Below are 23,169 nucleotides of genomic sequence, written 5' to 3'. Positions count from 1 at the left end.
TGCTTGATTCAAAACAAGATCATGTTTGCAGAGAGCAAATGGCTTGTGGGACCTACATTTGCTTCCCGAGGTAACGCATCATAAGTTTCATAGCAAACAGACTTTCTTTCTTCGATCTAATAGTGACCAGATGCCGCACTGTCAACAATAACTGATCAAAAACTGCATGTTCGAGGGCAACCCTGGCAAGCGGTAGATCGCCGGGATAGGTGGAGCGGAACGGCAACGAGAGATGCGGAGCTTGGGGGCGCGTCATGGAAGCTTATCGCCGGGCGGAGTAGTCTAAACAGTCTAGTTCGCTGGCCCATCTCACAACGACGACATCTTCCATTCTTGTTCCGATGCGACCATCGTCTTCATCAAGGCCGGCCGGAGACCGTTCACCCGATTCATCTCCTCCCCATCTGCCAGCCAAAAAGCGCAAGAGACCTTCAGCATCAGCAGCAAAAGGAAGTCCACCCGCCTCTGAGCCCCCACCCTCACTCGCCAAAGAGCCATCCATCCAGAACCTCTTCTCCGCTCAAGCCTCGGCTGGGGCATCACAATCCACCAAGAACGATTGGTCACCCAACCGGAAGAAGCCCAAGACACAGCCGTCCATCATGCAATCCGAAATGTACTCCTTCTCCACCAAGCTTGCCAGTGGCAATCCGCAGCCTACCAACACTGGACGCCGCCTCTCTGGCAAGCTTAACAGGGGCTTCCAACCGAAACCTGCTTCTACGAAGCTCGTAGTCAAGACGCTGAAGCCACAACCCGCTTGGGATGCAAACAAATACTTTGAGGAAACATGGGCACAGCTGGACCAGGCTCTAAACGTCATCTTTACACAAGCCCCGGTCAACTTCTCCATGGAGGAGCTATACCGTGGTGTTGAAAATTTGTGCCGTCAGAAAAGAGCAGAAGATATCTATGCCAGATTGAGCGCCAGATGCAAGCAACATGTGAGGGGTCCCATGAAGACGTCACTACTGGCTAAGCAGAAGCAATCCAACGTCCAAGTCCTGGATGATGTTCTGGATGCTTGGACTACCTGGAACCAGCAGATGCATACCATTCGCCATATCTTCTACTACATGGACCGTTCATACCTGCTCCAGACATCTAGGGGTTCTCTGCAAGATGTTACCATCAAGATCTTCCGCGACAACATCTTCGATGATCCTGCACTAAAGCCTGGCATAATCGATGGCGCTTGTGACTTGATCTCCATTGACCGGTCTGGGAAAGAGCTTGACAGAAGCCGCCTCAAACAGGCCATCTCCATGTTCCACGATCTCGCCACCTACTCCACAACTTTCGAACCTCGCATGCTCGCCTTTGCACAACAATACGTAGTCCAGTGGGCTGACGAGAAGAGCACTGAGCAGTCTCTTCCCGAATATGTCACTAATGCTGTCAATTTCATGACCAAGGAGATCGAACGTTGCGAAGACTTTGGCCTGGATCAAAGTACTCGACGGGATCTCTTAGCTCTGCTTGAGGAACACATCATCGAGAACAAGGCCGATTATCTAACTAATCAGGACAATGTTGCGGACCTGTTGGACGATTATGCTACTGAAGACTTGGAACAATTGCATGCACTGTTGCAGAGACGACGACTTGGCTCGAAGATTCGTCCGGCGTTTGAGAAGTGGGTAGACGATACTGGAACACAGATTGTCTTTGATGACAAGAATGACACACAGATGGTTGAGCGTTTACTGTCACTCAAGACTCGTCTGGACAATATCTGGCGCACTTCCTTCCACCGTAGCGAGGAGCTTGGACATGCTTTGCGCGAATCCTTCGAGACGTTTATCAACAAGACACGAAAGTCTGCTGCGACGCATGGTACGGACAACTCAAAGACTGGAGAGATGATTGCCAAATATGTGGACCAGATCCTTCGCGGAGGTGCCAAAGCCATTCCAACAGAATTGACTTTACATGCTCGTGACAATGCTGGAAAGGAAGATCACGACGAGAATGAGGCTATTGATGAAGACAGCGAAGTCAGTGCACAACTCGATCAGGTCTTGGACCTGTTCAGATTCGTCCATGGCAAGGCAGTCTTTGAAGCATTCTACAAGAAAGATCTTGCTCGTCGTCTACTCATGAGTCGTTCAGCCAGTGCGGATGCCGAGCGGAGTATGCTTGCGCGTCTGAAGACTGAGTGCGGTGCAGAGTTCACCCACAACCTGGAACAGATGTTCAAAGATGTCGAACTTGCTCGTGAAGAGATGTCGTCCTACAAGTCACGGATGGAAGAAAGAGAAGAGAGACCGAAGATCGATCTGAACGTCAACGTACTTTCGGCAGCGGCATGGCCGACCTACCCTGTCGTCCCCGTCATGATCCCCGCAGACATTCAGCAAGCGATCGATGAGTATGAGCGCCACTACAAGTCCAAGCACAGCGGAAGGAAACTCGACTGGAAGCACTCACTGGCTCACTGTCAAATGAAGGCCAAGTTTGCCAAGGGCACGAAGGAGTTGGTAGTATCGTCCTTCCAAGCCATCATCCTGTTGCTCTTCAACAATGTCGAAGCTTCTGAACACCTAACCTACGACTTTATTAAGACAGAATCAGGACTTCCAGAAGCAGAAGTAAACCGAACTCTCCAATCTCTGGCTTGTGCAAAACTGCGACCACTGCAAAAGCACCCCAAAGGAAGAGAGATTTCCCCCACGGACACGTTCACCGTTGACCCGAGCTTCTGGCACGACAAGTACAGAGTCAAGATCAACCAGGTCCAACTCAAAGAAACCAAGGAAGAGAACAAGGAGACGCACGAACGTGTGGCCGAGGACAGGAACTTTGAGTGTCAGGCTGCGGTGGTCAGAGTGATGAAGGCGAGAAAGACGATTGGACATTCAGAGTTGATCGCAGAAGTCATCAAGGCAACGAGGAGTAGAGGCGTGTTGGACGTCAAGGACATCAAGAAGAACATCGATAGGTAAGTGACTCTTTGCGACTGACTCTTGGAAGGATGTTTTACTGACATTCTATTCCAACAGACTTATCGAGAAGGATTACATGGAGCGCGAAGAGGGCAACATGTATAGCTACATCGCGTAGTCGTCTGTTCCGACGTCATTCAACACAGCGCCCGCCCGTATTACTGCCAGATAGAAGGCGTTGGCAAGGAAGCGCTCATGACCATGAAACCACGAGCCCATTCTTTCATATCCTTTTTCTGTACAATCTTTGCCGAAGTAGCTTTTGCTCCGGAGTAAGGGGGTATCATGAAGCTTTTTATTTTTCGTGCTCCTCGCTTCTTCGTAACCATATGTTTCCGTAAGACAGGCTGTTTGGCATCTCGACTTCCACGCACTTCTCGGTGATTGCGCCTCTCACTTCTTGCCCTTCTTCTTCTTCTTTGGCGCGGTATTCTGCTGTTGCGGTTGCGCCTGCACTGGCGCCTCTGCATTCGCTTCAACGTCTTGTGTCGCATCCTCCATGATTACATCTCCCTTGACCTCTGGCAAGGCAGCCATTTCCCTGCCCAAACTTCCCATTGCAGCGATCAATCTTCCGACCTCTGCAGCCTTGTCGGTGCGGTATTTCAGCGTTGTTCCCGAGACTGGATCGAAGGTTTTGAGCTCAAGTTGAGCAATGGGCTGTGCGGGTTTTGAATCTGCGGAGGCGTCTGTGGTTGCTGCAGGTGCGGGTTTTGAGGACAGAGATGAGGCGGAGGGGATGTGGTATTTTGTTGTTATGCGCGTCTGTCGAAGTGCGTCAGTTGGATGGTGGAGATTGAGGAGGGGTGAGAGGCAGGGGGAGACGTACGGTGTTTGGTCGTGCTTGCAGCAGCAGAGCCGATTGGCGCTGCCACTCTTCGCTGGATGTAAAGTATGGCATTGTGGGATGTGTGTGATGTGTGGTGTAACGGACAGCGGGTGTACTGATGCTCCTGCTGTCGCAAGTCGGTCGCCGTGTCTCCATCGCCGCGGGGGTGCCAAGAGTTTGGATGATTCTCTGGACGTCATGCTTTTGGTGCTGCGTAAGGCCTCCCGTTGCTGCGATTTTCTGTTTGCAGCACGCGACTTGCTGCTTCCGATCTCACGAGATCACCGGTTGTGTCTCTACGCCAATTATGGCCCAGACTCACTCCAATGGCCATTCAAATGCTCCACCAACGGCAGCCGATCTCCTACAACGATGCCAGACTCTGCTCTCCGAACTCGAGTCCTTCAAGGAATACCTCAAATCCCGCAAGCAAGACCACCAAGTCGAAATCGCCCACTTCCGTAACACTGTCAAATCTGAATTGCGAACGCTACAACGACTTACCTCTGCCCAAGAAGCTTCAGCAGCCCAACCCTCCACCACCTCCAAACCCGCTGGCTCGGATCCCGAAGACGAAGATGGACATGGACAAGATGCAGAGGAAAAGCAACAAACGACTCAACACACTGTCAATTCCTCCAATCTCCCCTTTCTGGAAAACGTCTGGGGAGTGGTGAAAAACAACACTGGACTCCAAGCCATGCAAAAGAGATTCTACTGGCAAGAAAAAGGCATGAAAAGAGGACAGAAGAAGCAAAACTCAGCGCTTGTAGATGTAGTAGCTGGAGATGGATTGCAGTGGTTCAAGGTCAGTTTGTTGACAAACAACCGCTTGTTATTCGACAAGGCAAAACTGGGCTGGGAGGATGCGAGTAGTAGTGAAGACGAAGAGTCAGACGACCAAGCAGAGCCAAAGCAAGAGTTTGGAAGCAAGAAAGATGAGGCGGACGATAATGATGTGCCCTTGGTCAAAATGACCAAAGATCTAGTCAGAGCGGCAAGAGAAGTCAAGATCAGAACCCGCAGCCCCAAAATCACCTTGGTGCTCCCGAAACTCAGAGAGGGCGAAGTGGTCGAGATCGACAGGATACTAGATCAACTGCGATCTCTGGGAGTGCGTCTTCTGTAAGTCCTCTTCGCTCTTCCTCAGCAACACCACGCTAACATCCATAGCACCTCATCCTCAGCCTACCCGCCCGCTTCTTTCAGCACCGTCATGCCTCACCTCCTCACCGACCCCTTCGCATCCTTCACCCCCACCCTAAACATCGACTGCACAATCCTTCTCGCCCTAGTCTCCGATTTCAGCCACTGCAGCGTCACCACAGAACCCTGGTTCCACCGCGCCCTAAAACGCCAAGTCGAAATCGAAGACGAGGAAAATCTACTTCCCAGCCTGTTGTTTCCTGCCTTGGCAGATAGAGAGTTGGTGTGTACGGATGAGGCCGCGAGACGAATGAGGGAGATTGTGGATACCATTGGCACTGCTGGGGAAAAAGAACGCACCAAGCTCTTCATGGGCGACACGGGCTTTTCTGCTGAAGCTTTACGTGGAGAGTTGGAGAAGCAAAGTCGCTTTTCCATTCCCTCGTCTTTGCGCCTTCCCATCCTCACACAGGTGCCAGAGGAGCAACCAACTACACTGCCACCATCGGCGGAAGCGGTAAAGGCACAGTTGACCTCAATCAACCAGAGTGTGTTCTTGCATGGATGGGCAAAGGGAGTCACGACTGTTACTAGCAATCGAACGGTGGTGAAGCAGATCGAGAATATTTTGGCCAAAGAGGCTAGTGATGAGAAGGAGTGGCCGTTGATCTGGCTGTGTCCCACCGCTAGGAGTTTAGTGGGTAAGGAGAAGGGAAGGAGGGAGTGATGATGAGAGGGATTGTGCTTGTGCATAGCATTGCATGGATGGAGTGATGTTGCCAAAAGGTAGGATGATATCTGTAGCCATTAGAATGTATCTGTATACCTTCTACATATGCTTTTTCTTTTTAAAGGATAGTGTCGTCACCTCGACTCGCACATGACTGTAGGGATATAAGCATATATCTGCACTTGCTCTTGTTTCTCGCTCACGGTTCATTAACACTGCTGCATCAATGATCTTGATTTCTACGACGGCTACATCACATGCTCATATACTGCTATCGTACCCTCGTCATGCTGATTCTTCCACCTCGGCATATAAGTCCATAACGATGCCCGTCTACCGCTCCACCAAAGACAAGCGTCCACACATGTGACTTGGAGGACAGAGTTGCGGTACGAGACCAGAAGTTCTGGCCTAGAGGGCAGACAAGAGGATCCAGGAAAAGAAGGGGGTCTGTGATACTGAGCTATCGGTGCTGCATCTCCTACGAGAAGTGACAGACATTGCAGTCTACTTACCCAACACACCTCGAGGGAGCATGGGGAGAATTTCAATTAATCACGGACATGATTCCCTAGTCCCGGTACTCTAGTGCTAGAGACAAACAGTCTTTGAGGAAACCTTTTGTATACAAAAAAACGAAAGAGGAACCTGAGCAGCCATACCATGCAGCCCGTGGCATTCTTGAAAAGAAACCAGACTAGACATCTAGTGGCCTGGAAGGACAGTGACTCTGGGTCGTCTTTGTACTTGTACACGGCCGACCTTGTCACATTGTCCACACGCACGAAGAAGCAGGTCCATGATACCCACCTCTCATACGCACATCTCTCGGAAGGAAGAATAGACCTGATGATTGAGCCTGCGTGCCCCGGAGTTCGTATATGCCTGAGATTGGGGCTGGAGCGACCGCCACAGAGCAGAGCTTACTTGCGATTTTCACTTCGTCACTGGCTGTGAGTGTCCGATATAAAAGGCAATTTGGCCGGTGTTCATAACTGATTATTTGACAGTGTTGTAACGAATGTTATAATCTCTGTTACAGCAGCAAAGATGAAGGGAAGCAGATCTACCTCTCAAAGCATCATATAGAGATTTCAGAATCAGATCAGATCAAACGTATGACAAACATGTACACGGCACCTCAACATTCATATAACTATCTCTTCTCAAGACATCAGAAAACCACCACAACCTCGCTCAGTCGCCAATTAACATTGGGTGCTGGCACACCTATTGATCGGGACCTCAGGAACCCGCAAAGGTTGAAGGCGAAGTCTGGCGTATCTCGAACCCAGCAACAAACAGTCGAGAACGAAATGAACCGGGTCGATGACGACGTATGATCATTTTACTCTCCGTGGAAAAACGAGATGTATAGCTTAAGGTACTGATGTTCGGACACATAGAAGATCTTGTGATTCGTCGACCGGCTGCGTTTCATTGGTATTTCGGACCCGAGCACCCCTGCTAGAGCTAGCATAGGAATGCACAGTAAGCTCCAGAAAAGGAGTTACTCCGCTGAAAGCCTGGTCTCGACAACGGAGCGACAAGGGCTGACGGTATCTCAAAACTGATCTCTCCTTGTAGAGGGAGCTGTAGAAATGCACAAAGATTTACAGAATAGGGGTCACTCCGTTGAAACCCGGGTTCGGAAAAAAAGACGAAACCGGTCAATGTATCTGTAAAGGGTTTGTCTCCTATAGCAACACGTCCTCAGGAGAGTGTATAGAAATGCACAGTACTCTACAAGATGGTGATTACTCCGTTGAAAGCCGGGTTTGGAGAACGAGGTAACAGGGATTGACACGATCCCACGCTGGAGTCACTCTCAATAGAGCTAGCTATTGATTTGCACAGTGATATATAGAATAGGAGTTACTTCGCTGAAAGCTGAGTGCTTGGAACGAAACGCAACCGGTCGATGAATATTTTCAGGGATATTTGCATCTCCTAGAGTAAGCTCGGATGCAGAAAGTATATCTACCGAATGAAGAACATGAGAGACATCCACGGTTTATCGACCCGAGGCGTTTCGTTTGCGGGACTTGTCTTGAATTTACAAAGGCAAGCACACGTCCCCAGGTCGGGGGGGTCTATGGGCTCGTCGATTAGTCTTGCTCTGACGAACCGAGGAACACGTAGAATCTGGGATGCTATACAGAGGAAGAGAAATGAGAGGATCTAACTCTCTGTTTTGTCTTCCTCTTTATCTTTCTTGGGCATTGAGACTTTTGTCGTTGTTTGCTACTTGATCAAGCAAACGACCCTGTATTCCAGGACCTCACAACCACAACAATATCTCTAACAACAAAGACCGCTCCGAGTCTTGTCCAATCCCACAAATCTTTTCTTTCAGAACTCCTCACTGCCCTCATCAATCGTCCAACTCCTCATAATAACTGTACGGCTGATTCAACTTGTAAAACGGCGCAGGCTCCGGCTGTCCACCGCCACCAACCCACACCGGCGTCGGCAACTTCTCCAACACATCAGTACGCAGAGTATCCTGGAACACGTGCTCGAACGTCTTTGCCCACTGCACGCGATTGTTCAGACCTTCGAGTTGCCAGAGTTCCTGCAGGAAGTGCAGGAAGGAGGTATGTGTGTAGGCAGAATCGGGCGCGTACGAAGTGCCTTGGTCGTGGATTAGAGTGTTGGGGGCGATCCAGGGGGAGATGGCCAAAGCGGGGACGCTGTGGGAGATTGGTGTCAGTGGTTGGAGACATGGGTAGGGTGAGGACCGAGATGCTTACCGCACTCCGAGGCGAGTGAAGTCGTAGGTTACGTTGTGAGCGTCGCTTAGGCCGCTGAAGGTTATGCCGTCCTCGGGAGCGGGAATGTTGTAGGGAGGAGGAACGTGGTCGGCGAATCCGCCATGTTCGTCAAAGTTGATGATAATCAGGCTATATGTACGGTATGAGTATCCTTCGGGTTTTCTGGGGTCAGGGGACCGATTGCTTACGTTTCATTCCAGTACTTTGACCTTCTTACAGCATCGTACAGATGCTTGATGAGCTGTTCACCTGCTGCCATGTTGCTGGTGGGGTGCATCGAGTCGATAGTGCAGCACTCAGGGTTGATGTAGCTGAATGTAGGCAGAGTGCCATTCTCAAGATCGGCGTAGAATTCATCTGCGTGGACAAGCTTGTCCATGGCATTCTCCTGGACCCACTTGTACATGAAACCATCGAGGATATCAGACTCGTAGTAGTTTTTCCAGCTGATGTTCTTGTTGGACAAGGACTCGAAGATGGAAGTGGCACAATCAGTTCCGGTGACGTTGTTGAACCAACCACCAGCTTGGTCACCGTTGTCCACCATACCGCAAGTCGAGCCTGATGTCGCGAACTGACGGTTGGGGTTGGTGGGTCCGGGATGCTCGGCATGGTATGAATCCCAGAAAGCAAAGTTCTGGCCAAGCGTGGCAAGGACTTGGGACTTTTCTTGAGTGTAGGCCTTGATGACAAACGAAGCGTCGCCAGGAGTCTCGCTGTACTTCTCAGATTGACGCTCGATGAAACCTCCCATGTTGGGTTGATCGTCCTTGGAAGGAAACCAGTTTCTGTAGATCTCGTACGAAGTACCGGCGAAGTTGTGGTCGGGATCCTTAAGAGGAACTTCATCTTCGTAAGGGCCAGCGCAGATATCGATAGCTTCGTTCCAGACAGTCCCTGACACATTGATCAACTTGAAGTTCCCGGACTCTACAATGGCTTCATACAATTAGGATTTGTGTACTCATTGCAGTATTTAGTTTTTAGATTGAGGATATTATCGATGTCAGGATGGAAATCCCAGTATCCAGCGATGTTGTCAAAGCTGTGGTTCTCCATCATGAGATAAACCACGTATTTGATCTATAGACTGTGTCAGCTGCCATCGAATTGATCCATCTCCGTTGCAGAGATTGACCTTTCCTCTTAAGTCAGTCCACTTGGTATCGTTATGGGTGGAGCCCTGCTCTCTCATCTCCACCAAAGGTCCAGGACCCATGTAAGGTAATGCAGAAGCAAAGCCTGAAAGGGATGAGGCAGCGGCCAAAACTGTGATTGCCTTCATGACTGTATGTTCACAAGATTGGGTTACTTAACTGTCGAGAATATTTCCAAAGCATGTTTGACGTCCATCTTATACTTCTTGACTGGAGATTGATGCGAAGCTCTGAACACCAACGGTGATGAAAACCCTCACCACGTGTATTACCCTTATCACCGTGTGAGGCCATGATGGTCACGGAGATAGTTCTTGCCTGCCGTCTAGCGTCAAGCCGCATATCGTTGGGCATGCTGGCCCACATGCGCAGATATCTACAGGCAGCGGTGAACACGAGAGAATTGGAGACTTGGACCATTGAAGAAGCGTAACTGTAGCACGTCGTGTCGACAAAGTTGCTGTATAGCAGAGCCCCGCGCGGCTGCTTAGGATAGGTGGGGCAAGTCAGTTAAGGACGGCAAGACAGGTCGCAGGAGGCGACGAATACAGGTGGCACACGATAGGTCAGTTGCCCAAACACCTCAGTGCCGAGACCCGTGCCTGAACGGTAATCCCGGCAAGTATTTAGACAAGCTTCAGTCCCTGCATCTGATACGTGGATGATCTTCGAAAAATCTTTGTACATACCGCATGCTTGTCGAGACATCCTTACAATTGATAGCACGTTGTTTGTACGATAGGCCAATATTGATTTTCTGGAAAGCTGCGCCAGCTTCAACACACGGCATGTCCTCGACAACGAAGTTGCCGTGATTTATGTAGATGAACCAAGATTGAGTTCCACGACCAATTCAAGATGCACCCAGTTCCTGAGAGTAATATATGACACTTCGCCAGAGTAACCAAAGTCAAGCAAAGAACCTACAAGCTTTTATCCACACAATCTTCCCAGAAATCATCATTTCCTTTTCTCCTGCAGACATGTCTTTCACATGGGCGAAACCCCTCTGGACATCTTCACAAGACCTTTCGGAAAAGCCATATTCTCAGCTCAGGACATCGACTGATGTCGAGTCGCTCGCATCGGCTCAGGTTGATGCCTCTCTTGAGCCTGAGGCACACAGAAAAAAGACGGTGATTGATGCTCGAGTCATATCAGATGCCATCATCGGACTTTCCGACGGCTTAACCGTCCCATTCGCTTTGACAGCAGGCTTGTCAGCTTTGGGGGACTCAAGAGTAGTGATTCTCGGTGGCGTCGCAGAACTGATCGCCGGTGCCATCTCCATGGGCCTTGGAGGATACCTAGGTGCCAAAAGCGAAGAGTGAGTCCTTCCTGTTATAGCACCTCTGCCAATTTCTTGCTAAGGATCGCAATGCAGGGAATCATATCGAGCCACTTACTCTTCCACCCGCGAGCAGATCGCAGAAACCCCTTGCACAGCAGCATCCTCTATCTCAAGTGTCCTCAATCCCTTCGAACTACCAGACACACTCGTCAACGAACTAAGTCTCCACCTCTCCAAATCACCACACCTGCTTGACTTCCTAATGCGCTTCGAGCACATGCAACCCGAGCCCGCCAGCTCGCGAGCAATCACCTGTGCCATCACCATCGGCCTCAGCTATCTGATAGGAGGTCTGGTGCCTCTGATCCCATACTTTTTTGTGCCCAGAGAAGATGTGTTGGTGGCATTGTGTTGGTCCTTTGGCGTCATGTTAAGTTGTTTGTTTCTGTTTGGGTATTGCAAGACCTGCTTTGTTGCGGGGTGGAAGGGTGATGGGAGGGTGTGGCAGGGTGTGGTGGGTGGAGTGCAGATGATGTTTGTGGGCGGTGTGGCTGCGGGATGTGCGATGGGGATTATCAGATTGTTCCATAATCTTGCGTCGGACTGAACAAGGCCAAGGGAGAACTAGAGAGACCATTCGAAAACGTCAATATTCATGTCCATGCTTTTGACCACTTTCCTGAGTTATTCTCAGCCTACTAGGACACCCATTCACACCTAATAAACCCCTTCTCTACCTGTCCAACCCATCCAACTCAACCAACCTAGCAACCAAATCCACCAACCCCTTCTCCCTACCCTTGAGCTGTTCCCCAGGCCTCTCCACAAGTCCCTCCAAAACCTGATCAAGCATTCCCCTCAACCTTCCCACCAGCACTCCAATTCTCGCCCATCCTTTGAGTCTGATCCACCCATCGACCACCAACCCTCTATTCTGCGTATCCAGTGCGATATCCCCTGAAAACAAAAGCAAAGTGTATGCATTAAAGGGAGTCAAGTCGCGAATAAACGTCTTGGAAGTGCTGAGGAGGGAAAAGTAGGAGATGAAAGCGGTGGTGGGAGGGAAGTTTTGGCCTGGGGCTGAGGAGAAGAGGACGCTGCTTGGATGGATGAATAGCCTTGAACTGCCCTGTTCTGGTTGTTGTTGCGGTGCTGCTGTCTTTCCGTTTTGTGATGGCAGAGTAGGTGCGGCAGCAGCATTGGGTTCGCGGAAGTACTTTATCGTTCTTGCTTCTGGGTCGAGCGCTACTGCACCAGAGACTGAGGCTGCGTACTTGGTATCCGGGAACTCTATACGCGCGACTTGAGGAGAGAAAGCTGCAGCCACCAATGCGCGAACGAGAGCAGTATTGCTGTTCCTAGCATTGTAGTCTGCAGTAGCTGAGGATGCAGAAGTATAGTTCAAGAACCCGATCTCTTGGAGAGAAGACATGTACTGTCTGCGGTTGGTATTTATATCGAATAGTGTCTGCGTAGACAAAAAGTTCGTGTCGCACCATTGGCGCAGGGAGGAGGATGGCATGCCTTCAGTGCGTTTCTGCGTCCATAATTCAAACGCGCGAAGATCGCAGAGGAGATCACCCTGCCCGCCTGGTGCAAATGCCAATCGAGCAGTCTTAGCCTCATCGCGGCGGGCAGGAGGAGATACGAAAGGTGAGCGTGCGGTAAGGATCGATGCAATGGTGAGACAAGCATCCAAGCAGCCAAACACCGCGCCATAAACAAGCAACTTGCCGCATCGAAGATCAGCGGGAATGGAGCTGAGATGGCGTCCCAGAGCTGTAAGTTCTGCACCATCAAGGGCACCCATACGATGTAATGTCGTCAGAGCACCGCTGACAGCAAGCGTAGAGGGAGGCGTGATGGCCCTGGACAGGAAGGAAGGAACATCCAGAACACCCATCGCCTTGACGCTCAAGCACAACTGCTCTAATGGTACACGCAAGATCTCAGGATCGGGGCGCTCGGCCATCTTCGTGGTTTCGGCTTGCTTGGTGTACAGCTTGTAGCAAGTACCTGCTCGTACACGACCGGCACGACCACGACGTTGTTTGCAAGCCGCTCTAGACGCCCATACTTCCTCGAGTTTAGTCATGCCGTTTGCAGCGTCGAAGCTGGTTTCTTTGACGCGACCAGAATCGATGACGGCAACGATATCTTCGATTGTGATTGAAGTCTCCGCGACGTTGGTCGCACAGATGACTTTGCGTTTGCCGGCGGGTGCGGGAGGGAAGACTCGCTTTTGCTCCGCTGGCTGCAAAGAAGCGTGTAGAGGCAAGGCGTGAATATGGTGGAGATGCTGTAATGACTTGAGTGTGCGGTCGATCTCGGCAAGACCAGGAAGGAAGATAAGAATACCGCCTTCTTGAGAGCCTAGTTGTTCGTCGATGGTCTGTACAGTGTCTGAGATGAGGTCATAGTTGATCTTCATGCCAACACTTCGCAGAGCTGCACCCATACTAGGCTCCTTGCTACTCTCTTCGTCACCATCCTCGGTGATACCGCCAGCGAAACCAGTCATGCGAAGGATATCGTCGAGGTAGACATCCTGGACAGGATGAGTTCGGCCTTCAATCTCAACTGTGCTCACGCTCATCTTGCCAGCAAAGTAGCTCTTGAAGATCTGTGCGTCCAGAGTAGCAGACATGAGGATCAACTTGAGATCTTTGCGAACCTGCAGCACGTCTCTCAGGAGCACCATGAGGAAATCAGTGTCCAGACTGCGTTCGTGAACTTCATCAATGACCACATGACTGACATCAGCCAGGGCATCGACAACATCTTGTGGCTTTCCACCTGATGTCTGTAGTCGTCTCAACAGCACACCGGTAGTGACGAACGTGATCTTAGTGGTGCCAGCTTTCTGTTTCGACTCACCCCTGATCGAGAAACCGACCTCTTCACCAACCTTAACACAACGCTCATCAGCGACACGATCTGCCAGACCTAGAGCCGAGATTCTGCGAGGCTGGGTACAGATGATGTTCGCCGCTTCTCCAAGTCCTTGCCTGATCATGTCATCAAGAACAAACTGTACAGACTGAGTAGACTTTCCGGAACCAGTTTCACCAGAGATAATGGTGACTTGAGAAGATGTGACGGCTTCGACAATAGCATTTCGCAACTTCCACGCAGGTAGTGATTGTCGTGCTGCCATCATCCGTTGTTGTGCAGGGGTGTCTTGTCTCGCTTGCCAGTCGGCGAGAATCTTCTGACTTGCTGGCGTTGAAGGCTGCCAGTTGATGGGTCTGGGCATACGTCTGGGCCGTTGGCGTCTGCGACTAGCGACCTCTACATCAGGCTCGGCTGAAGTAGACGAAACCGAAGCAATACTGCTCAACCTGCCAGGATTGGCAATTATGTTAGGGATCTCATGCTCAAGCCAGTCGATGATGTTGAACAACATCTGCTCGCCCAAAAAATCAGATTGAGCCTGTAGCAGAGCATGCTTGAGGATGCTCAGGCGGATGTATGCGGGTAGTGGGGCCTCGATAGACAAGACTGGGACGACGTTCGGGTACCTAGCAGTCGGTTTTTGAGCATGAAGTATGACGCGTTCCTTCGGCTTTTCAGTGACCTCCAAGACAATTTGGCAAGAAGTCTTGGTCGACTTGTATCTGTCGCTGTAGATTGAAGCCAATATGACTTGCTCTTCCTCCCACACATCAGTGTCGTCAGAGATGTTCAACGCCTCAGTCGTAGACTCCAGAGACGACGAGTCCAGGCTTCCCAGAAGTCTATGCTGTAGCCTCTCCGCTGCTCCTGCCTCGTCGCCAGAAGATGCGTCTAGCGCCTCTTCGCAGAGCTCCAAAGCGTATCCAGTGATGGCGAGACGTTTCAGTTTGCCTTCGCGAGCAAGATCGCTACTAGCCATCGATACTCCAGCAGAGTAGTTCTCGGGCAAACTCCACTTAGGCAGGTCATCTTCCGGAACGTGGATCAGCAGCCACTCGATGGTCTCTTCTCGATCTTTACAAATTTCCACTGCTTCCTCAACGTGAGAAGGACGGAATCCCAGTTTAGTTAGATCCTGAACGATATGTTTTTTTTCTGCATTCGAGAGAGTGACGCCATGCGGGTTCCAAAGAGCAGCCTGTCTGACCAAAGCCTCGACATCCCTACGCATCTTCTTGCCCATCTCGACTTTGGGAGCTCTAGTCCAGCCTCTTCCAGGGTTCTTGTTGACACCCGGGGTATTGTTGTCCTTCTTCTCTGCTTCCATCTGCTTTTCTCTTTCTTGTCTCTTCTTGTCTTTGGCAGCTCTTTCGTCATCCCATTCTTTTCGCGCTTGGAAGGGATCGGCTGCGTATAGCCAACCCATACCCTCCTTTGTCGCTTCCCTCCTCATATCCGCAAACTCCCCTTTCCATAGATCGCGATAGTTGGGCGGCATCATCATATGGAGGTTTTTGGCGTTGGCGACTCGGTAAAGCGCATAGGTAGCGGCGAAATGTCTAGCTTCTACAGCGGTTTCCTGTACACCCAGCGATCGCTTCGCTGGTGGAAGTGACATGGGTGGTAATGAGACCATCTCCTGAGTCTTTGGGTTCTTCCACTTGAGAATGACAGCAGAGATTTGACCTGGCGGATCAGAAGAGCGGTGCATTGTGTATTCAGGCTTCTCCCATTTCTGCTTTTGACAGTGCTCGGAGAGCATGTTGACGGGGAGTTTTCCAGTCCAGGATTGCCCGCCGATCAAGGTTCGTGTGTCGGGTTTCTTGACCGGATCACCAGCGACATCGAGTTCGGGGCCAGCATTCTTTCCCTTGGTCTTAGCAGTGCTGGTCGCGGCGGGAGGTGGTGGCTCGGTCTTCTTTGTCTTTTTCGAGTCCTTGCCGTTGGAGAAGACTATGTAACTCGTGTCTTCGCCGTTTGCTGTCGCGGCCGTCGACGTCGTCTTCTTGCCAGACTTATTGCTGCTTCTGGGAGCGTGAGGTTTGTTGACCATTTTCTGGGTTCGTCGCAGGCTCGTTGCCGCTCCTTCGATAAATAATTCACTGGTATGACGGCGAAAAGCGGAGATAATGAATCTGGGGTCCACAATGATCAATCACTTGGCAACTTTTACAAAGCGATATGTCAAACATCGGACGTGAACATAGAGCCGCTTAGCGGTCTTGTGTGTGAGCGAGGCTTCTGGAACGAATAGTGGTTCTCGTCATCCATCTACTCCTAAATGCAAATCCTACTACCCAAAAAAAACCCGCCCACTGCTTTTGAGCCTCTAGAAATACATCCTTCGTATGCAATGTACACTTCTCTCCAAGCATGCATGCTGCTTCGGGGAGGAAGTGTTCCATATCCTACTCTTGCACGCCCCTATGCGGCGGGTCTGCTTCTGGATCTGGGCTTGGCGCCAGATGCGACACGCTTGGCCTGAGGGCGAGACAAGTGGTGGGCAGGGATCCAGGACTCGTCGTAGGCAGCGGCACCGCTGGTGACAGCAGGGCCATCAGCACCGATGACGCTGACCTGGTCAGCAGGGTCGACCTTCTTGGTACCGCCGGAAGAGCGCTTGGCGCGCTCGCCGCCCTTGCCGCGACCCTTCTTCTGGGGGAAGAAGGTGGTGATCCAGGTGTTGTAGATGAAGTAGACGGTACCAGCAAAGACACCGCTGAGGACGAGGTAGAGGAAAATGCTGAGAAGACAACGTTAGTCCATGATTGACTACACGGTCTGGGAAAGCTGCTTACATCTGAGGGTCGAAGAAACTCGTGGGAGCCTCAACAACCGAGACGGTGCCATTGAAGGCAGGGTAGACGTGGGTCATGCCGAACTGGTCCTTGAAGACAGCAGCCAAGTTGAGGGTCAAATCCTGGGGGTGCATGTCGACAGCAAAGCTGTAGGTGGCAGTCTCCTTCTCGCCGGCAGGGATCAAGAGGTCGTACTTGGCGGCAGTCAAGCTGCTGTTGGTTCTCTGGTTCAAGAGAGAGCCACCAATGATGTTCAGGTGGACGGGGGTGGTCTCGTGGTTGGCGATGGACAAGACAGCGTTGGTCGCATGTCCATTGACGAGCTTGACACCGAAGACCTCGGAGTTAGGGAAGGAAACCGAGACGTCGACATTCAATTTGGGAGTCTGCTGGACATCGGGGTTCTCCATCTCCTCTACGGTCTCAGGAGCCTGTACACGTCATTAGCTGGAGACCTTCAGTCGCTTGCCATTGGGGACTGAACGAACCTGAGCGTAGGCTGAGATGGCCTTCAATGCAAAGAGCGCAAATGCGCTGAGCTTCAGGGACACCATAATGACTGATTTGAATGTGTGGTATACAATGTCTTCTCAAAAAGGTCACGCAGAGCAAGAGAGCTGCGGGGAGGTATTCGAAAGATAAACGTGGCTCCCGAGCTCGGGCTTCTTGCCTTCTTGGCAATTCTATACAGCTCCACCACCACCTGGCCTCGACCTTCGAGTCTCGACCACATCTCATCTTACAAAACAGACATCACCAGGTTAAAAAGTGGATCAAGCAGCTCGGTTGTGTGCTACATAGACTTTGTAGTATCAATACAGCTTGCTCTCGTTCCTCGTTTTCCCCTTCAACAACTTTGCTATAAACGACTGCACGTCTTCTTTCCTAGGTGATTTTCAAACGACGGACAGCGGTTGTGTCCATGTTATGCATCTCTGCTGGGAATCTGCACTCCGCGCCGTTAATGCATGGCTTTTCCTTGGAGCCGCCTTGTTTGCTTCCAGGGAAGGGACAGCGATGTCCATAAATGCATCCCGCATCCGAACATTCGCTACCATGGATGCAGGCGGACATACGTGCCACAAGCTTCAATGTCTCCAGCTCTTTGGGGTTGCATTTGTACGAATGATCGTGCTCGCACTTGCCATCTGCGTATTGACAGTTGCGACGAAGGTGGTGTGCGTTGCATAGCTTCAGCTTCTTCACCCGATTCACCTCGTCTTTCTTGAACTCTGGTGTGGGCGGATCGATGCGTTGGCCTTTCCTGTTGCGACGTATGCCATCGGCTGGCAGCTGCTCTTTCTCACTGACGACTTGTTTAGGCGGTGCCTTGACTGCTGCTCCCTTCTTTGCCGCCATGGCCCACGACGTCACTGGAACGGCCACGTTGGCGGACTGGTCCGATATTTCCGAGACTCTACGGCTGTGCGATTTGACTACAGCAGGATGCGCAATCCCCGTCGCTGTACGTGAACCAGAATACGATGTCGTTGCAGGAGACGATGACGACGGAGGTGGAGAGATAGAATCTCTGAGGAGCGCTGGAATTAGGCTTATCTCTGGATTCTGGTCAACCGAAACGGGTGTGTCTACTTTGGTATCGCGGAAAATGTTGCCCACTGGAGTCTCTGCAAGACGCAGCGCTACAAGACGATGATCGGGCTGAGTCCCGTAGAGCAAGGTGACACGAGACTTGGTCTGGAAGTTCTCGGCGAGCTGTCTAAGGATTGGTGCGTAAATCTCGCCGTCTGCGCAGCCGAAGAGTATGTGCTTGCAGTGGGGGTTGGAGATATTCATGTACAGGTTGTCTGCGCGATCGTCAGTGTACGCACAAGCATAGGCAAGAACCAGATTCATACCTTCCATCTTGTCGAATACAACGGCTCGGCCTTTCATGCCAACGTCGATGAAGTCAAACAGGGGCTTGTCCTGGCAAAAGCCACGAACAAATGACTTGACTTGGCTGCCATGGTTGACCAACCCAGCACGGAGACAAAGGCTGCACAAATCTTCTAGATCAACGTAGACCCGAGCGACGATTTTGGCTTCGACAGAAAGATCAGCGATGGTCGAAAAGACGTACTCGTTGATAGCCTGGAAAAGCGCACGCGCAGCAAGACGACCGCCCTGGTCGCCCTGATTGAGGAAAGCGGTTCGAAAGATGAGTTCGTTGCCGTCGATTAACACTAGGACGAAAGGATTCCTTTCAGCTGTAACGCCTCCGATTTGCATCTGCAGATATTCGCCTTTGGCTCGCTCCAGCGTCAAGGCATTTGCCAGAGATTGCAGGCGCATCACAATGTCCTACAGATCTCAGACTGATATTACCGCCTTGATGGGGCTTCATTACTCACATCGTAAAGGTTTGCCCGGCTCTTGTCGAGAATTTTACAGGTCTCGTGTTGATGGATCAGGTCCTCGATCGAGGCTGCACCGACTGGTTCGGGCGAGCTACTGAATCCAGGTGTTGTCATCGCGATTCGACGAGTGTATGACACGTGAATGAGGATGTGATAAGAATCAAGCGAAAAATGGATCGCGGAGGTGGGGTTGATGAAGTATCAGAGTCGAAGCCGGGAAGGTAAGGATGAGTTTTGGGGAAAGGACGAGTGAAGGTGGATGCGAGAAGCCGCGTGTTGGCGGATCGATGGAATCAAGCAATTTCTGCGTCTGTTTGATGCTGGGTGAGTGAGTTTTGATCAGAGCTCGAATTGCCAGCTATCTTTGATCAACCTAGAGGAGCAACGACGATATCGCCACAACAACAATCCGACTCGTCTCACAATGCTACAGACTACATGTTCGTCTTCCGGATTCCTGCTTGTTGGCCTTGTCGATTCGTCACAAATTAAGATGTACCTTCGGGAACTTGCATCCAGCGGTGAATTGTGACGAACGACCTACTGACGATATGCATTGGGCCTTCCAACATGCCTAGCATCTGTCTTTCTGCTTGCTCAGATAGGGTTTCAAGATTGACTTGTTCCTCTTTGTAATCCGAATAACATACGATTGTAGGTGAAGTACGCTTCTATGCTCGCTGGATCTCGATCGAACTTCCGATGTCAGAAGAGCTTAGGCGCATGCTCTTTTCATGGATCAATTCGAGTAACGCCATGCTAATCGCTAACATCCTACCACCCTCGGCAAAGTTCCTACTCTCTCTTCGACTGGTCGAGCTCTTGTGCAAGATGCGCCTTCAACTTGGTCACCCTATTCCCAAAATTCTTCTTGCATCGCCAACAAACAAGATCAACAGTATGCCAAGGCCCCTGACCAAGTCGGCGTATGGGATCATCTTTTGCCAGAGGAAACTTCTCCAGGGGGACCAAGAACGACGTCTGGAAACTGTTGTAATGAGCGCTTCTTGTCAGGCAATCGCTCACCATGTCTCGCGACATGACGTGGACATGGAGGTGGTTCATCGAAGGCACAGCGTGGATACCCGTGATGATCTCCTTCATCCAATCACGACCTTCTGGAAGGACTTCTGGAGGGTCATCGGCATCTCTGGCTTGAATTCGTGCTTGTTCCGATTTGGAGAACTGGCCGTACTTCCGTCGCAGCTCGCTCGCCACCATCTGTTTCGCTCTCTCCACTTCGACTTTGATATCTGCAAGAAGTTGTGGGTCCTCGAATGCGTCAAACGGATGCAGTAAATTGCGCTCTGACTTTGGAAGAACCAGCAGATGGACTGATGATTTGGGAAACATGTCCTGAATAATGACGGCATTCTCGTTGTTGAACAAGACTCTATCATAAGCATAGGGGTCGACTGTGTATACTCCTAAGCCGTCCCTTCTATCGAACGACGTTTTCGTCTTCGATTTGGAAGAGCCCGCATGCTTGTCGGACTTTCCAGGAGATTTTTGGTGATCAATAGGTTTCTTGGACATTAATTCTGTGACTGTCAACAATGAGAATGCAGTACTGGACAGGGTCTAGTGTTTTACTTACATGCATTCTTGGAATTTGTTGTGTTTGGCAGCTCCATTCCAACAATCTCATCCTCTGTTATGGCTTCCTGAGGTGCTCCCATGGTGGCGGTCTTGCTGTGTCGTCTGCCCCTTCCTTTGGCTGATATGCTTGAAGCGCTGAACCCCTTGATCGATATACACTCAGGTCTGAATATGCTCCGGCGGCAAGCGAACAGTCTGATCATGCAAGCACGTAGAAAAGACGAGATTTGTCTAGACTCGAGTAGTTCTCTTGGGCGCTCTTGGGGACAAGCAATTGTGTCAATATGATCCTTCTATTGACATTTGCACACCAAGTCTATCGATGACGCATTCAATCACTTTTCCCAATTCGGATGATCGCGTGAACTCGAATCGCGTCTTCCAGCTTTCTGCCTCGCAAGAAGTAACCAAAACTTTCACTATACCGTGCATATCAACCAACGACTAGCATTACGACTGCATGTGTTGCAAAAAGCAGGACTACAACTAAGGATCATCACATGTTCCGACTCTAGGCTACGAATCCGCTTTCACTTCCTCGTCCAACAAGCTGCGAGCTTGCGCCACCGCCCGCCATGCCTCGCTCGTCTAAGAGACAAACCAGGCTGACCTTCGACCCTCTCCCGACTTCGTCGCCCGCGCCGTCCGATATGAGTCAGTCAGTCCGCGACCGCGCCGCAACTGTTCGCTTCGAGGGAGCCACCCCAAGCAAGAGGCGCAAAGTGCGTGATGCGCCAGGAGCTTCATCACTCAGCTCTGCGATCGTTCCCGACATACTGAAAGAGAGCCTGCCACCCACACCTGATCTGACCGGGCCGACAACGTCTTTCGGCGCGTCGGCTGTGAGTGACGACGAGATCAGGCCAACACAACGACTGTCCAGTCGCAAGACTCAGAAGAAACAACAAAAGCTGGAACTCACACCCTCGAGCCCCAGAGCAATCAATCATGCACGACCCGTCAAAGCTGGTTTCTTCGGAACGCAGCAGCAGCCAGATGAATCAAGTGATGAGTCGGGCCAGGATCTACCAAAACTTCCAGTTAGGATCCAAAGGAAAAAGAGCAAGCGTGAGAAAAAGCACAAGTCGCCATCGCTGGAGGTGGAGGAGCAAATCACAAAAGAGCCCGCAACTGTCATCTCGGAGGACGAAAGTGAAGATGACCTTCCAGCTACTCCAGCACTGAATCGCAAGCGCAAACGTCAAGCTCAAAGTTCCTCACCGCTCGCACTCATACCTGATGAGGAAGATGACGACAGCGATGTTGTCGTCACTGGCTCAAGAAAACGATCACTGTCTACAAAGAAACGAGCCCCAGAGCCTGAGCCTGAAGCTGAATTATCAGATGAGCCACCTTCATCACGGTCCCGCAAACGTCTACGAAGGGTGAAAGATACAGCCCCAATGAACACGATCACAGAAGAGGAGAAGCAAGAGCTGGAGGATGATCTGGTAGACCTAGCTTCAAGTGGTAGTGACACTGAAGTGCGAGTTTTACAAAGAAACAAGTCCTCACAAAAGAGTGCTCGTCAGCTAGCCTTGGAGCGTCTCAAGGCCAGAAGAAGGGCTCCAATGAGCAGTATCGTCGAGGACGAAGATAATGAGGACGAACTGCAGATTGTAGACGACGAAGAGGAGGACTACAACCAAAGTCCTGATGAGGAAGAGGATGATGAACTTCCCGAGCCATCGACAAGTAGGACGACCCGCAAGCAGATGTTCGCCGAAGATGAGGAAGACGAAGGATTCGTCATTGATGATGATGAAGGCCCTCTTGGTGTGCCGACCAACGTACCTATCGCCTTTACTCGTTATGCTTCCATGAAGGCTAGGGACCTCTTCCGTTTCGCTATCGACTGGATGGTGCAGAAAAAGATCAATCCGGCTTTCCAGATGGATGATGAGATCTACGACCTGACATTCAAAAAGCTTGACGATGAGGTCAAGGGACTGGCTGGCTCCAAGTTCCAATCTGCGGCTTGGACTGCACAATTCACGCTTGCACTTCAAGCACGACCAGATCTTCTCTCAGCACATTTGGATCGTCAGTCTTCTGCCCACTTCGGCCGCGACAAGTGCGATGCTTGTAACAGATCAGGACATCCGGCAACCTACGAGGTCAAGTTCGAAGGCAAGCCCTACGACAAGAACTCTCTAGAGCCCGTAGCACCACGCAAAGACCACAACGACTCAGACGACGACTCCGACGATGACTCCAGCTCCGAAAGCAGCGTCGACTCCAACGCCCCCGTCAACTACGACTCCCAAGGCCGCCAAATCCTCCCCGAAGAAACCGTCTTCTACCTCGGCAAATTCTGCATGAGCAATGCCGAAACCGCACACTCGCTGCAACACTGGCGCTACCATCTCTACGAATGGGTAGTCGAGTACCTGGAGTCTGCTGGCTGGAACACACCGAAGCTCATCGTTAAGCGCGACAAGTGGAGTGTCAGGAAGCGCAGAAAGCATGCCAACAAGATTGTGGATATCATGGAGGAGCAGGGGAAAATCAAGGCGTTGTATTCTGATTTCAAGAAGGAGATCGAGACGGCGAGGAATGCTAAGCAGGGACGTTGGGATAGTTCACCTTGAGGACGAGAGGAGAGGAGAGAGGCACAGGGGTTCTTCTTGAGGCTTTGTGCCTAT

The 23,169-nt window shown here is 51.0% G+C and overlaps 11 protein-coding genes across 11 annotated transcripts; 5 read left to right on the top strand and 6 right to left on the bottom strand.

Annotated features, from left to right (window-relative positions):
* Positions 1 to 614: 614 nt before the first annotated feature.
* M436DRAFT_36933 (Cullin-domain-containing protein) lies at positions 615 to 3,063 on the top strand (the record flags this gene model as incomplete). Its single annotated transcript, XM_013576498.1, has 2 exons — positions 615 to 2,941; positions 3,003 to 3,063. The coding sequence occupies 2 exons, from the start codon at positions 615 to 617 to the stop codon at positions 3,061 to 3,063; spliced, it is 2,388 nt and encodes a 795-aa protein (XP_013431952.1).
* Positions 3,064 to 3,338: 275 nt separating this feature from the next.
* M436DRAFT_69325 (uncharacterized protein) lies at positions 3,339 to 3,846 on the bottom strand (the record flags this gene model as incomplete). Its single annotated transcript, XM_013576843.1, has 2 exons — positions 3,339 to 3,634; positions 3,771 to 3,846. The coding sequence occupies 2 exons, from the start codon at positions 3,844 to 3,846 to the stop codon at positions 3,339 to 3,341; spliced, it is 372 nt and encodes a 123-aa protein (XP_013432297.1).
* Positions 3,847 to 4,081: 235 nt separating this feature from the next.
* Positions 4,082 to 5,647, top strand: M436DRAFT_78039 (uncharacterized protein; the record flags this gene model as incomplete). The annotated part of the gene is made up of 2 exons (XM_013577008.1): positions 4,082 to 4,899; positions 4,948 to 5,647. The coding sequence occupies 2 exons, from the start codon at positions 4,082 to 4,084 to the stop codon at positions 5,645 to 5,647; spliced, it is 1,518 nt and encodes a 505-aa protein (XP_013432462.1).
* Positions 5,648 to 6,313: 666 nt separating this feature from the next.
* On the top strand, positions 6,314 to 6,993 carry M436DRAFT_60128 (uncharacterized protein; the record flags this gene model as incomplete). Its single annotated transcript, XM_013576707.1, has 2 exons — positions 6,314 to 6,603; positions 6,693 to 6,993. 2 exons carry the CDS (start codon positions 6,314 to 6,316, stop codon positions 6,991 to 6,993), a joined length of 591 nt encoding a protein of 196 aa, XP_013432161.1.
* A 1,031-nt stretch (positions 6,994 to 8,024) lies between these two features.
* On the bottom strand, positions 8,025 to 9,709 carry M436DRAFT_78038 (phosphatidylglycerol specific phospholipase; the record flags this gene model as incomplete). The annotated part of the gene is made up of 5 exons (XM_013577007.1): positions 8,025 to 8,343; positions 8,404 to 8,553; positions 8,613 to 9,321; positions 9,372 to 9,507; positions 9,563 to 9,709. 5 exons carry the CDS (start codon positions 9,707 to 9,709, stop codon positions 8,025 to 8,027), a joined length of 1,461 nt encoding a protein of 486 aa, XP_013432461.1.
* An 855-nt stretch (positions 9,710 to 10,564) lies between these two features.
* M436DRAFT_35346 (DUF125-domain-containing protein) lies at positions 10,565 to 11,479 on the top strand (the record flags this gene model as incomplete). Its single annotated transcript, XM_013576206.1, has 2 exons — positions 10,565 to 10,908; positions 10,966 to 11,479. The coding sequence occupies 2 exons, from the start codon at positions 10,565 to 10,567 to the stop codon at positions 11,477 to 11,479; spliced, it is 858 nt and encodes a 285-aa protein (XP_013431660.1).
* A 126-nt stretch (positions 11,480 to 11,605) lies between these two features.
* M436DRAFT_35296 (DEAD/DEAH box helicase) lies at positions 11,606 to 15,820 on the bottom strand (the record flags this gene model as incomplete). The annotated part of the gene is made up of 1 exon (XM_013576197.1): positions 11,606 to 15,820. The coding sequence occupies one exon, from the start codon at positions 15,818 to 15,820 to the stop codon at positions 11,606 to 11,608; it is 4,215 nt and encodes a 1,404-aa protein (XP_013431651.1).
* A 371-nt stretch (positions 15,821 to 16,191) lies between these two features.
* Positions 16,192 to 17,119, bottom strand: M436DRAFT_35062 (uncharacterized protein; the record flags this gene model as incomplete). Its single annotated transcript, XM_013576149.1, has 3 exons — positions 16,192 to 16,510; positions 16,566 to 16,996; positions 17,054 to 17,119. 3 exons carry the CDS (start codon positions 17,117 to 17,119, stop codon positions 16,192 to 16,194), a joined length of 816 nt encoding a protein of 271 aa, XP_013431603.1.
* A 331-nt stretch (positions 17,120 to 17,450) lies between these two features.
* Positions 17,451 to 18,797, bottom strand: M436DRAFT_35657 (uncharacterized protein; the record flags this gene model as incomplete). Its single annotated transcript, XM_013576258.1, has 2 exons — positions 17,451 to 18,373; positions 18,425 to 18,797. The coding sequence occupies 2 exons, from the start codon at positions 18,795 to 18,797 to the stop codon at positions 17,451 to 17,453; spliced, it is 1,296 nt and encodes a 431-aa protein (XP_013431712.1).
* Positions 18,798 to 19,720: 923 nt separating this feature from the next.
* Positions 19,721 to 20,604, bottom strand: M436DRAFT_69319 (HIT-like protein; the record flags this gene model as incomplete). The annotated part of the gene is made up of 2 exons (XM_013576842.1): positions 19,721 to 20,472; positions 20,523 to 20,604. 2 exons carry the CDS (start codon positions 20,602 to 20,604, stop codon positions 19,721 to 19,723), a joined length of 834 nt encoding a protein of 277 aa, XP_013432296.1.
* Positions 20,605 to 21,663: 1,059 nt separating this feature from the next.
* Positions 21,664 to 23,100, top strand: M436DRAFT_8861 (uncharacterized protein; the record flags this gene model as incomplete). The annotated part of the gene is made up of 1 exon (XM_013576021.1): positions 21,664 to 23,100. A coding segment is annotated over one exon (1,437 nt), but the record flags the coding sequence as incomplete, so codon positions are not given.
* Positions 23,101 to 23,169: the final 69 nt, after the last annotated feature.

The sequence above is a fragment of the Aureobasidium namibiae genome (genome assembly GCF_000721765.1).
Source record: "Aureobasidium namibiae CBS 147.97 unplaced genomic scaffold scaffold_1, whole genome shotgun sequence".
NCBI classification, from domain to species: domain Eukaryota; kingdom Fungi; phylum Ascomycota; class Dothideomycetes; order Dothideales; family Saccotheciaceae; genus Aureobasidium; species Aureobasidium namibiae.
The sequence above is the reverse complement of the archived record's forward strand: the minus strand, read 5'-3'. Positions and strand labels throughout refer to the sequence as shown.